The sequence below is a fragment of the Dermacentor variabilis genome, chromosome 5 (assembly GCF_050947875.1).
Source record: "Dermacentor variabilis isolate Ectoservices chromosome 5, ASM5094787v1, whole genome shotgun sequence".
Classification (NCBI taxonomy): Eukaryota; Metazoa; Arthropoda; class Arachnida; order Ixodida; family Ixodidae; genus Dermacentor; species Dermacentor variabilis.
This window is the reverse complement of record NC_134572.1, coordinates 125715643-125729708: the sequence shown is the minus strand read 5'-3', so window position 1 is coordinate 125729708 and position 14066 is coordinate 125715643. Positions and strand designations below refer to the sequence as shown.

Below are 14066 nucleotides of genomic sequence, written 5' to 3'. Positions count from 1 at the left end.
AGACAGACAGACAGACAGACAGACAGACAGACAGACAGACAGACAGACAGACAGACAGACAGACAGACAGACAGACAGACAGACAGACAGACAGACAGACAGACAGACAGACAGACAGACAGACAGACAGACAGACAGACAGACAGACAGACAGACAGACAGACAGACAGACAGACAGACAGACAGACAGACAGACAGACAGACAGACAGACAGACAGACAGACAGACAGACAGACAGACAGACAGACAGACAGACAGACAGACAGACAGACAGACAGACAGACAGACAGACAGACAGACAGACAGACAGACAGACAGACAGACAGACAGACAGACAGACAGACAGACAGACAGACAGACAGACAGACAGACAGACAGACAGACAGACAGACAGACAGACAGACAGACAGACAGACAGACAGACAGACAGACAGACAGACAGACAGACAGACAGACAGACAGACAGACAGACAGACAGACAGACAGACAGACAGACAGACAGACAGACAGACAGACAGACAGACAGACAGACAGACAGACAGACAGACAGACAGACAGACAGACAGACAGACAGACAGACAGACAGACAGACAGACAGACAGACAGACAGACAGACAGACAGACAGACAGACAGACAGACAGACAGACAGACAGACAGACAGACAGACAGACAGACAGACAGACAGACAGACAGACAGACAGACAGACAGACAGACAGACAGACAGACAGACAGACAGACAGACAGACAGACAGACAGACAGACAGACAGACAGACAGACAGACAGACAGACAGACAGACAGACAGACAGACAGACAGACAGACAGACAGACAGACAGACAGACAGACAGACAGACAGACAGACAGACAGACAGACAGACAGACAGACAGACAGACAGACAGACAGACAGACAGACAGACAGACAGACAGACAGACAGACAGACAGACAGACAGACAGACAGACAGACAGACAGACAGACAGACAGACAGACAGACAGACAGACAGACAGACAGACAGACAGACAGACAGACTCAAAGCGCCTGAAGATCGCAAATACTGGTTAGCATAAGAAGTTGGCGTCTGAAAGATGAAGGAAGAGAAGAAAGCTGGTGTACTGGCAATTCAGTTGGTATCAGACATAACCCATTGCATGCTGCATACATGTTTGAGAAACTTGGTGCCATTTCCTTGAAATCGAGTTTCAGGCCAATGAGACGCTCTTCTGCTTTGCATGTTATTGATTTACTTCTACAAACAAGCGATCCGCCACAGAGACTGCCTCGTTCTACTGTACACGTTTTATTCTTTGCTATTTAGTGCTATACCAACTCCGTGTTTTGTGCTGTTTATATTACGTCCACTGAGCGCATCGACCGCCACCAACTGCCGCTGTAGCGCCGGCAGCTCACAAGACGTAGTTTTTCGTTACGAGTGTACACACTTGAAAGTGGACGAAAGGAAAACAAGAAACGATGCAGACGAAGTAGCACCATTGGGAAAGACATTCAGCAAGAGCTGACACTCCCATAGAGCTCAGCGGCCGAACTGAGAGCAGTGCACCGAGCCGCCGGCATTAATACGTGAACGACACTTCCAATTTCACTTTTGGGCGCGCGCATTTTGAACGCTAGCTGGTACGTGTTACGCCGGCTGCGGTGATCGGGGCGGCATTTTTTTTTTACTTCTACTGCTCAATCACGTGTGGTCTTTGTTTCATTTGTTCTACTATTTAGTGAAAATGATTGTGAACGACCTTTACGAGCCTCAATCGAATCTCTGCCACGTGCACTTTCGCAAGGTAGGTGAAATGAGGAAATGTTTATTTTTTTCTATATAAATGCCACTTTCGGGCTTTTTGTGCATTCATACAATGTTGTGGCACCAGGTGAGCAGCAGTTGTTCCCGTTCGAAGCTCCACCGGATGGCATCAGCTGAAGAAAGTAAAAACAAGCATGCGACATTTTGGTAGCTGGACCTTATAGGAATACTGCATGCAGAGGCGAAACATGTGAAAGTGGTGAACGGGAGGCATTACAAACAAAAGCAACTCGCTTTTACATGCATGATGTAGAAAATACCCAACTCAAGCCAAACAATACCATAAAACATGAAGGAAACATCTGATTTGCAAGGATTTCCCCATTCTCGGGCATTATTTCGTTTATTTCGTGCACCTTAAGAACACAGTTATGCACGGGCGACTGCGCTTTTCCAAAACAATTTGGCCTCATCTGACGCGATGGTACGCTACGTACACAGAGGGGACCACAACACAGGCTCTCAGTCAGACCATGCTAGACCCTCGCAAAATGCCTTCTACTCGCACTCAAGACAAATGCGTGGGTGGAAAACCTGTTTCTAGCCGTTTAGAAGACAATTATTATTACGTTATTATTAGGTATTACAACAATTTTCGAGTTACAAACTCCTGGTTTTTGAGCTCATCGGCGTTATCTTCTGGACCGTTCTGCCGGCGAAGTCTACACGCGCCAATGTTATCATTCTTAGCAATCGCTCGTCGCGTTTTCGACAAGCGCGAATACCGAAAGAGGGTATACGTTGTTGCGGGGCCATAAAAAGCGTCACAAACTTGTCCCACTAACATTCAGTACACGCCAAACTATGCCACTATGGCCAAGCTATTTTTCTCTCACTGCGTCACAAGTCTCAGTTCGTGCGGTGAGCCTAAAACACGGAGAAAACGCGGCCTAAAGTGCTTGAAATGCGTCGCAGTCTGTCAAACAAGATTACTCACGTTGCCGTAGTCCAATAGTGAAGGGGTGCCATGTCGAAGTAGAAATGCGGCGGGAGCCCAACAAACCAGGCTACACACACACACACACCAAAAAAGAACAAAACAATCACCGCCTCTTCCAGTGCGTGAAGATGGTCGAACAGCGAAGCTGTGTTAGTTACACCGGATGTTACACCCTGCAAATCAAACTTCGCAAGCAGCCTATATTGTAAATATTTTGTCTCACCATGGTTACGCTTTTGCGGTAGGCAGCGTCTTCCTTAGGAGTACGCACTAGTCGTGGTCTTCCCATAGTTGTAGGTAGGATGGAATGTGCGGAACCACTACTTATCCAAAGCTCCATATATTGGGCGCAAGGCCCCACCACTGGAGATGCGGGAGCTGCAATCGTTTTGAGAATGGTTTGACGATTGACGTGGCTGGCGGCACTTCTTGCTGGTGCAAGAAGCGCCGTTAGCCACGCGTTCCTAGTATCGCGTTTCAGTCGCTAGGCACTGTTAGTTGGCCGCAAAGCGCCAGCATAATATTTGTTTCTTTTGTAGCAGGGTGGAATCAATCGTCGATAAATTTGATGCCGATCTAGCTCGATGGTCGAAAACGCACCGTGTGACAACCGTATAATTAGGTTTGCGTATAAGATAGCATTCTCACAGGGGGAAAGGGGTCACTAAAATCCCTTCTCCCTGTAGAGCTCTTTTTTTTTTTACCCCGTCAGGTCACGTAGCCCCTTTCTAGCGAAGTCCTACAACGACGGCACATGGTCCGCATAAACATATTGGCTGTAAAAGAAAAGACAGATGCGTCGCCGAACAGGCAAACGCTCGCATGTCCAGCCGACCTCGCTCGCTTCGGCAGCGTGTCTGGCGCATGACGCATACATCTGCCGCGTCTGGCATGGCATTAGCCTGTCGCTAGGTGACGCAAGAAAAATAAATCGCAAAGAATAAGTTTATTTATTTCGCAATTTTTTCAGCTTAACGGCAGCTAACGGAGTATATTAATACCAGCGTGGCGTATTTCCTGTAGCCAGTTTTCGCCGAGTGTCCCCTCTTGTTGTATTTCTTTCTCTCTGGTAGCACCGTCACGAAAGTCTGCTAGACTACGCGTTTTCGAAACGCGCTCCCTTCGTTACACCTGCCTTCAGGGCTCGAGGCTCGTTCCGTACTCCAGCTTCGTCTTCGTATATCGCAAACGGGGACGTGGTCGCATGCCTGAAACAGGGGGCTTGCTGTGTTCGACTTCTAGGTTCCCTTCGTCCACAGAGTGCCTCGTCGACGTTCGGCGCCATCCCTCTTCGTCCCGCTTCCCCTATGTTTGCATCGCAAACCTCGCACATGGCTCCACCGCAAACCGCGTATACCTTCCTTAATTGGCCGCTTCTTCGGGCCGTCCTCGTATTCAGAGTGCGTCGGCGCTTCGCTGTTCGCGAAAGGCGCTGAGGTAGCGAAGCCGCCACGTTCGTTTGAAGCTCAGCGCAGCAGCTGCCAGTGTAAGGCTGAACTGAGCAGGCTCTTCTATTTCCCCCGGGTCAGTATGCGCACCAATTCATGGGTAAAAGGGAAAGGGAAAGGGAGAGACCGGGGGAGAGGGGTAGCTTCCTGTCGTTTCTCCGCTCTGCTTGCTTCCAAGAGGAAACTGGCTGGCTCGGCGGGGAAGGCTGACCCTCAAATGAACATAAATGGATCAGACGTACTCGACAACTCGATCTCCTCCTCCCAGCTTCCCCCTCCAGTTTCGCTTCGCCAAAGGGTTGAGCCGGAGCTGGCCGTTTCCTTGTTAGAGACATATCGCGGTGCTCGATGCCACTGGCGTAACAGCGGAGGCAGATAATGTCCTGGATTAGTCAGCACCGCCGCCGCATATATTTTTTTTTCCACTGCTGTATGATTTTTCACGACGCGCGATAACCATAGTTCGCTTAGCTTGGGCGGAATCAAAATAACATAGTCATGGCTCTGAATCCACTCTTTCGATCAGCTGCGCACGCTCAGTTGCATGTCATATATAGGCACGGACTGCTGTCTCGCTCGGTTATTATTACTATAACAGATACTTAAGTAATCTCTGACAGCCAAACATATACTGTAATGCGTGTGTGCTTCTCGTATTATTATCATAAGTTGCAGTGCAAAGAAAGTTAAACGACCTTCTTTTTTCGCACCGTTACTTGAAAGTACAACATGGCATCTATGCTTACCCGCCTGCTAAACATGCTACGGACCAAGAAATCGGTCTCCTATAGTGATTTACGCCAATATGATGAAATATAGCTCCTGTTTGGGACAGAACATTGGCCTGCAGTACGTGCAAATAAAATATAGCGAGCTGAGGCGCAATCGCATGGTTAACTTTCTTTGCGTTGGTCCGTCTTTCGAATCATGTGAGCACAGCAAGCTCCATGGTGACCATTATGTAACCGAAAAACTTCAGAGATGCCGATTATGTGCCCAGTTTTGACATGAGCCTCTCATTACGTATCATCCGCGGGTAAAAAGACCGCATTATGGATAGCATCCGCTATAGTCGTTCTTTATTAGTACAACCGCACATTCCAGGCTAACGTGCCTCCATGCTTACGTGAACCCTTCCTCTGCGATTATTCCTTATATAAGTACGCGAAGGCATCGAGCCATCTCATTAATTTCGCTGCTAGTGAACAGCACGGTCGTTGCGCTTTAAAACTTGAAAGTCCCTCATGTTTTCCTAGCAATCGACTAGGTGCAGCCCTTGCAGCGTTGTATCTTAGCGAATTTCTTTGCTCGGGGAGCTGTGCCGGTGACAACACAGTTTAGCTAAGATACAGAGCGCGAGGATTAAGCGGAAGCACTTCAGCGATGGGGGGAACATGCGGGAAGCGAAGAAACACTCAGTGCAGAAAAAAAAAGATAGAAAAGAAAGCGCGACGCGACCAAAGCTGTCACGTCACCCAGGCCCTAAGCGGCTCAGAAATTCCCAGTCCGCTTTCGATATTGCCGGCGAAGCACATCTGAAGCCCTCGAAGATCAGAGTGAGCCTCAAGCCACCGGATATTGCGCTCAGAACTCCGCGCTCTCATCGCCGCCGTCGCCATCAGGTATAAAGTCATTCACCGGCGTCTGCGTATAGCAATACCTGCGAGCACTCAAGACTGCGGAACCTTTACTCTGGGGAATATGACGCCAGTGCCACTTCTGTAAAAACAAACTGTTCCTTACGTGTACATACAGGGACCTCGCAGCAGCAGGCGAGATTGCTATACTTCCCCCGAGAGCTTTGGAAACAAATAAAGGTTCGCGATTTGATCGGAGCGCTCGCGTGCACCCAAACACGCTATTCACTGTATACTATTCCATATACTGTTGCGACGGTGTGACCGAATAAGCAGGTACGGAACATTCCAAGTTACGACTTTCTCCGCGCTGAGCCTTTCCAGTGCATTTTTTTTTTTGTTTAGCCAGCCTGCCGGTCCGCTTTCGGTATTTGCCCTACGTCTTTGCCGTGGGATAAAAAGCACGAAGAGCCAGCGTCGCCCCAGGCGCAGCTTTACGGGTTTATACATGTCGCACGTCGCTATCAGCAGCCTCAAAGTATAGGACAAGAAAGATACGGCGTACAAATGACATTTCTCTTGCTTTGTACGTTTTCTTATTGTTATGCTGAGTCGCGGAGAAGTTACATTCACTATAAATAACGGCGGACGAGCCTGTGGAAGTCCTGTCACGTGAAAATCCTCAGCGAATAAGAGCCAGGTAAGGTTAACATAGAAAACTGTCTATTGTTCCAGCGGCTCTCTCTTTCCTTTTTTTCCCTTTTTCATTTAGATTTCCAAGGCAACCTGCTCAACTTTACACTCTAACCTTCAGCGTTACAGATCACGAAGTATCTGATATCAGCCTGATAGAAGCGTATACGAATGAACGTTGTATTCAGCATTCGTGCGCGTAATGGCTTGGAGGACGCATACCGATTAAATCAACATTGTAATACCGGATTAACGGCACACGACAATAACCGGTGCCCGCAACTGACGACTTGGATAAGAAACTACTATAGTATGTTTTCGCCTCCGGCAAGACATTTAGAATTTTTTTTCACCACCAACGGCATCGAGCAGCGGCAGCGTTCACGGAGGCATGTAATTCAACAACTCGTCGTGGCGATTTCGAAAGAGGCAGAACAATAAGTGCAGCTTTAGCAACCGCGGTTACAGTATGCTTGGCAGCGCTTTAGACTAGGGATTCAAAATAGTGCTTAGTCTAAATATTTCTGTGTCAATTATTAAATATTGATTGGTTGCACGTGCGTAGTCCGTTGCATTCAAGGAAGAGAAATTTTACTCGAATGTTACTCTGTGTCAACTGTAAGATGCAGTAGTGTCTTTGCACAAAAGCATTCCTTTCCGTACTCGAATGAAAGATTGACTAAAGTGCACCTATTGTGGATGCCAAGACACTGTCAAGCACGCATAGTGCGCCCGATATGACGTCCACAGAGTTGAACCGGCTGCACTCTGGAGCGTTTCAAGTGACGAAGATTTAGGGACTGTGGCGCCAACCGTCGCGGACACGAGAACCTATTCGTGCGCGGCTGCAAGACTTCACGTCCACTGGTCGGGGACACCACCTACTGTGTATTCTCTTGCGTACGCGAAGAGTTCACTCTCGCCACTTTTCTTCTTTCTGTAGCCTTTACGATTTTTCCTCATGTAAGGTATCAAACCGGATGCTCGTCTAGTTGATCTCCCTGTATACCTTTCATCTTCTTGTCGCACTCCTTCTTCCTTCTGTCTTCCATTCACGCGAAATGAGGGAACGTCTGCTCGGCATTGCAGTTTTCATTTTGCAGAACCTGTCTCCTGACCACATTCGGTATAGTCCAAGGTAGCTCAAGATAACAGTACCGAGAGAATCGGCTGGCAGCAGAGGTTTCACTATTCCGTCGCGAGAGCTTTATTCAGCTCTGTTTGTCTGCTTTGTCGTTTTCCAGAGCTCAGTTCATATTTAATCATTTCTGCTACGACAAACACGTGAGGCGAATGTGCTGCAAGTTTTAACTGGTTAATCGAGAATCTACGAGCACTGTGTTTTCCAACTCGAACCATGTACGTCTGATTTCGTTTTCCCATGCAGACGCTCGCACTCTTCCCAGCAAATCTTCGGGGTCGCCTTGAAAACAGAGATAGAGAGAGAGAGAGTGTGTGTGTGTGTGTGCGTGTGTGTGTGTGTGTGTGTGTGTGTGTGTGTGTGTGTGTGTGTGTGTGTGTGTGTGTGTGTGTGTGTGTGTGTGTGTGTGTGTGTTTATAGCGCGCGTCATATTGTCCTGAAGGCCGCCTGCTCACCTTTCCTTTATTCCTTGTGTCTCCATGCAGCGTCCAGCCAAGGAGGTGAAGGAAGAGGGGGCGGTGGCCGCGCGCCGCGAATTACGGAGCAGCCAGTGGACGTGGTGGTCCGCAAGCACGAGCCGGTGACACTCCGCTGCGGCGCAGACGGCAACCCTCCTCCCCGCATAACGTGGTTCCACGACGGGAAGACAGTGCGCGACTCGGCCACGCGCATGGTCCTGCCCGAAGGACAGCTATTCTTCCTGCAAGTGCAGCACAGCCGCCGGGAACAGGACACCGGGCTCTACTGGTGCACGGCCGCCAACGCATTGGGCACGGCCCGGTCGCGAAACGCCAGCGTCGAGCTCGCCGGTGAGTGGCGCAAAGGAACGAAAAGCTTAACGGTAAGGAAAGCAGAGGTCGATCTGAGGCACGATCATCCAGCCAGCTACTTTGCACTGGGGAAAGGGGAAGATAAAAAAAAGCTAAGTAATTCAGTTATGGGATTTTACATGCCAGAATCACGATATCATCGTGAGACATGTCGTAGCGGGGAACTCAGGGGGGGGGGGGGGGGGGTATGCTGTAAGTGTCCACCCAGGGGATATGTCCATTTTGTCTGCTGCTGAAGTGCTGGTTCGCTGTAGGCGCCTGTCTCCTTCTGACATCGTACCCCGGCCCAACCAATCGGAACTTCAGCATCAAACGAAATAGACATGTCCAATTTGTGGGCATTTACAAAATACCCCCTCCCCCCCCCCCCCGCCCCAGTAAAACTTGGAGCGTCTGGGATTCTTCAACATGCAGCAAGTGCACGGTACACAGGCGTTCTCGCATTTCGCCGCCATCGAAATGCGGTCGTACAGGATTTCATCGCGCGCCCTCGAGTATAGCAGCGCGATTGCATAGGCGCCATACGCAACTACGATGAGTAGGAAAAAAAAAAAGAAGCATGGATGGCGACGACAACAGCGGGAAGGAGCAACTTCACATAATGTGCAGGCCAACTCATAGCCTAGGGTCCAGACCCTCAATTTTTAAAGGGAAAGAGCACGTACACCTAGTACGTACATCTGCAGTCCAGAGTGCACACGCACAAGTTTAGTGCAACCGCTGAAATTAAGGAGGTAATGGGGGGCGGTAGATAGATAGAACAACTTTATTGAAGAATAAAACGCTCAATGGTTGGAGCCCCTAGACAAGGGCCCCACTGGCTTCCGCACGCCGTTTCGCTTGTCGGATGATGGCCCTTTGGACTTCTTCCTGTGAGCAGGACAGCGCCGCCTCCCATTGTGTATGATCCGTAATTTCTGTGTTTGTCTTTTGTGTATATGCCGTGCATGCCCATGAGATGTGGTCTAAGGTTGGCGTGGCTCCGCACCATGGGCATGTGTCCCCATATCTTTCAGGGTGAATTTTATGGAGAATGTGCAGGTTGTTATATGTATACGTTTACAGCTTTCTCCATATAACCCGTTCTTCCTTACTGAGGTTTGTATCTGGGGGTGGTAGTTTCATTCTATTTCCTCTGTGGTAGTTTAAAATTGAAGAGTAGTTCTGGTCAATCGGGATCAGGTCTTCAGAGGTGTCCTGTGAGCACCCGTGGTGTGTAGCACGCGCACGAGCTACTCTGTCAGCCTCTTCGTTTCCCTTGATTCCCTCATGACCGGGTACCCACATAAGGTGAAATCTAGCTCGGGGTTTTATATCTCGTAGAATCCTATAGGCTGCGGTGCATACTCGTCCCCTGAGGTAGCTTCTGCATGCCGCTTGAGAGTCTGATAGGATGATTATTTGTTGTTGGTTTGGTTCCGTCGCTTTGATAGCAAGGGCTATTGCGATTTCTTCTGCTTCCACGATAGTGGTGTTGCGAGTGGAGGCGCTAATGATTTCTCTGCCCAAATAGTCATTGACAGCAGCTACCGTTCTTTTCTGCCTGTCTGGGTATCTTGCCGCGTCCACGAAGCGGGAGTTTGGTTTGTCGCCGTGCGTTTTCTCAATGTATGCAGCTCTGGCTTCTCTTCTGCCTGCATGTAGAGTTGGGTCCATATTTCTGGGTATTGGCGCCTCTTTGATGCTGTTTCTGATTATTGTGGGGATGGGTTTAGCTTGGTTGTGTTTTTCTAGGAACTCGTGATACCCGAGTCTGCCAAGGAGTTTCCTACCCGTGGTCGTTTGTGCGAGTCTGTTTCTTTGAGTTATCAGTTGAGCTTCTGCCAGTTCTTCGAATGTATTATGAATTCCAAGAGACATGAGTTTTTCGGTTGAGGCGCATTGCGGAATTTGTAGGGCGATCTTGTATGCTTTCCGTAAGCACGAATTGATCGCATCCCTCTCTGTTTTCGTTAGCTCGTAATACGGCAAGCTGTAAATGAAGCGGCTAACCACCAGACTTCTGATTAGGTGAAGGGTGTCTGATTCCTTCATCCCCGTCCTTTTAGTGGCTACCCGCTTTATCATTCTTGAGACTTGTTGTGTTGCCGTCTTGATGAGGTTAAGCCCGTGTTGGCATTGTTGATTTGATTGTAGCCACATGCCCAGTACCCGGATTGTGGTCTTCTCAGGTATTGCATCATTGCCAAGTCTGATTTCCAGTTTAAGGGCAGGGTCCGTCGGGACGTTACGATTCCCTTTCCCTCTCCAGACTCGTATAATCTCAGATTTCTCTGACGCGCATTGCAGCCCTCTGGCTCGCACGTATGTCTCGATTTCACAGGCAGCTGCTTGTAATCGTTCTTCTTTTTCACGTAGCGACCCGGTGACACACCAGACTGTAATATCATCCTCATATAGGGCGTGCTGGATACCCGGGATGGCTTGTAGTTTCCTTGCAAGGCCTATCATCGCCAAGTTAAATAGCGTTGGCGAGATCACTGCGCCCTGGGGAGTGCCCTTGTTGGGTGCCTTGAAGGTCTTCATTTCTACTGCGCCAAATTTAATCTCAGCGGTTCGTTGGTTTAAAAAGCTGCGAACATAGTTGTATATCCGCTCTCCACAGTTTGTTTCAGCCAGGCCATCGAGTATTCCTTGATGGCTTACGTTATCAAAAGCGCCCTTTATGTCGATGGCCATGACAACGTGTTCGCTTGATCTTGGTATATTTGTTAGGACTTCTTCCTTCAACTGTAGGAGGATGTCTTGAGTTGAGAGCTTGGGTCTGAATCCAAACATAGTGTCTGGAATGATTTCATTGTCCTCTAAGTAGTTTTGTAATCTAGAATTCACAATTCTTTCAAATAGTTTCCCCAGACAGGAAGTTAGGGAGATTGGTCGAAGGTTACTAATTGCTAATTTCTTGCCAGGCTTGGGAATTAAAACTATTTGAGCGTGCTTCCACTCCCTTGGAATAGTACCCTGTTGCCAATGTTCATTAATAAAGGTAGTATATGCCTGTAAAGCCTCATCGCTTAGGTTTCTAATCATGGAGTTAGTTATCCGGTCTTTGCCTGCCGCTGTGTTTCGGGTCATTTTCGCTATGGCAGCTCTAACCTCTTCGATGGAGATGGGTTCATCGAGTTCAGGGTGAGGCGCTCCCCCGTATTTCCTCTCACAGGGTGCGGGAGATGGGTCTGTTCCGAAGCACTTGTTATATAATTCTTCTTTGAGTTCTTGTTCCGTCCCCGGGTACGTATTGATTAGCCGTTCCACCGCTTTACAGTCCTCGTTCTTGGTTTTGGTTGGTTCCATAATTGCTCTTAGTATGCGCCAAGTTTTTGCGGTACTCAGTGTGCCATTAAGGGAGTCACAGAAGCGTTCCCAATTGGACGTAGCTAGTTGCGTTGCGTACTCCTCCGCTTTGCGGGTGATTTCTGCAATGCGTACTTTTAGCTTCCGGTTCTGTGACTGTCGCTTCATTCTTTTTGTTAGTCCTCTGCGTGCCTCCCAGAGATGCAGTAATTGAGGGTCTATCTCAGGTATATCACATGTGCGGGCTAGTTTTTTTGTGACTTTATCCTTTCGTGTTCTTAAATTTTCACACCATTTACTTAAATCATCGATTGTGGTGCTTTGTTGGCTTTGCATCCGGCGGTATTTCACCCAGTCGGTAATTTTGGCTATTCCTATGTGTCGTTTGATTTTCCCAGTCCGAATTGTGGTGCTGATGATGTAATGGTCGCTGCCTAAATCGTTCAGGGTGTTTATCCATTGCGCATCTTCACAATTCTGCACTATCGTGAGGTCAGGGCTGGTGTCCATGCTCACACTGTTGCCCTGTCTAGTGGGCACTGCAGGATCCGTTATAATTGTCATGTCGAGTTGTTCCGTTTGTTCTAGAATGTTTCTGCCCTTAGCGTCCTGTTTTGGGTATCCCCAACTAGGATCTTTGGCGTTGAAATCACCTACTATTACGAGTGGTCTTCCCTTTACCAGGCGGGCAGTTTCCTGGAGGAGGCTGTCAAACTTTGTATTTCTCTGGCTTGGTGGACTGTAAATGTTTAGTATAAAGGCACTCTTTTTGTTCAGGCCTTTATATATGATTTCTATTAATAAATGCTTAATATCCGTGTCAGTAAAAGGATCATGTTTGATTGCGGTGATCGATTTCGCTACCAAAGTAGCTATTGCTTTCTCCGAATCCGGGTGTGTGTACACCTCGTATCCCTGAAGGTTTGGAGGGGATCCGACTTCCTGAAGGGCTATGACAGCTGGTGGCTCACTCTGTGAGCTTACCAGCTGTGTCAAAAGTCCCCTTTTCCGTCGGTATCCACGACAGTTCCACTGCCAGATTTCGCAATTTTCCGTAATAGTTGGTTGATGTTTAGGCATGGTTGCTTTCCTGTGCAATGGCTACTAGCTCTGGTCTGGCGTATGGCTTCTCGGCTCTCTCTCTAATGTTAGCTCCGGTAATTTGCTTACGCACCGTTTTCATGATTTCAATTTGCAGAGCCTGGAGTTTTTTGTCGGACTTCACTTCAAACTCAGACATTTGTTGCGTTAGTTGTTGTGTTATTTGGGCTGACACCTGTTGGGTTATCTGTTCTGCGAATGATGGTAACAGTTGTTGGAAAGTCTCTTGGATTCGTGTCTGGAGTGTTTCGACCGACTGTAATCTAGGGCGCTTTTGGGGTGCTGGTACAGCTTGCCCCGAAGCTTGCTCTGACTGGTCCGGTTTAGCCTGTGTGTTCTGTTGCTGCGACTGCATTTGCTTTAGTATCGCATTCTCACGCTCTAGGTCGCCTAAGCGAACTCTCATGAGTTCTAGCTCTCGTTCTAGGCGCGTTATCTGTGCAGTTGTTTGAGGTGTGGGTTGGGAGGCTATTGCTGACCAGCTCACCTTGTTTTTGTCGCCTTCATTCTTCGGACATTGTTTCTTGTTCTTCTGATGGTTGGTGCTTTGCTTCTCCTCTTGTTTTCTGCCCTGAGAGTTGGATCGGCCTCGGGAGGTCGACCTGGTACGCGAGCGGGATCTCTCCCGCGAGTAAAAAGATATTTAGAGAAATTTCTCAGGCGCTGTAACTGAGCACAGCAAGTTCTATAGAAACTTTTTAGGGTACTTTTTACCTTCCCACGTCTTTGTCGCCTTAGGACTTAGCTGTTTTCTTTTTTTTATCTCAATTGAGGACAAGCACATTCATTGCACTATCTTGCAATGTCGTTGCGCCGATGTTCCCCGGAAGGCAACTTGCCAGTTGAAGGATGACATTACGCCCTAACCTGAGGTGCATCTTTAGGGTTCTAACGTTGGCTCACTTTGTTTCTGACCCAGGTGAGGTGCAACTCCACGGTCGCAGTTTTGTATACCTTTCGCTCGTGCAATCGACAGATGAAAATTGAAAAGTCGCATTAATTTCGCCAATTGTCCGCTTCAAATTCTAACTCGACTCCAAGTTTTTCTTCTTCTTCTTTTTCTAAAATAAAAGCAACACAAAGTTATTCAGGAGGTGTCAATGCATTTTACACAATTACGTTCGCTCTTCATGCATGGAGTGTCACGGTCTCGCATGCAGGTACGCCTGGCGAATCCTTATTTTAGATATCATTCGTTTTCACGCTCTATATAATAAATCGCA

The 14066-nt window shown here is 48.3% G+C and overlaps 1 protein-coding gene across 1 annotated transcript in view; it reads left to right on the top strand.

The window, feature by feature from the left end:
* The window catches only part of LOC142583145 (protein sax-3-like), a 181969-nt gene that overhangs the window by 84849 nt on the left and 83054 nt on the right, over positions 1 to 14066 (top strand). The window contains exon 2 of the mRNA XM_075693489.1: positions 8104 to 8427. Coding sequence (XP_075549604.1) covers positions 8104 to 8427 — 324 coding nt within the window. The remainder of the gene's footprint in view (positions 1 to 8103; positions 8428 to 14066) is intronic.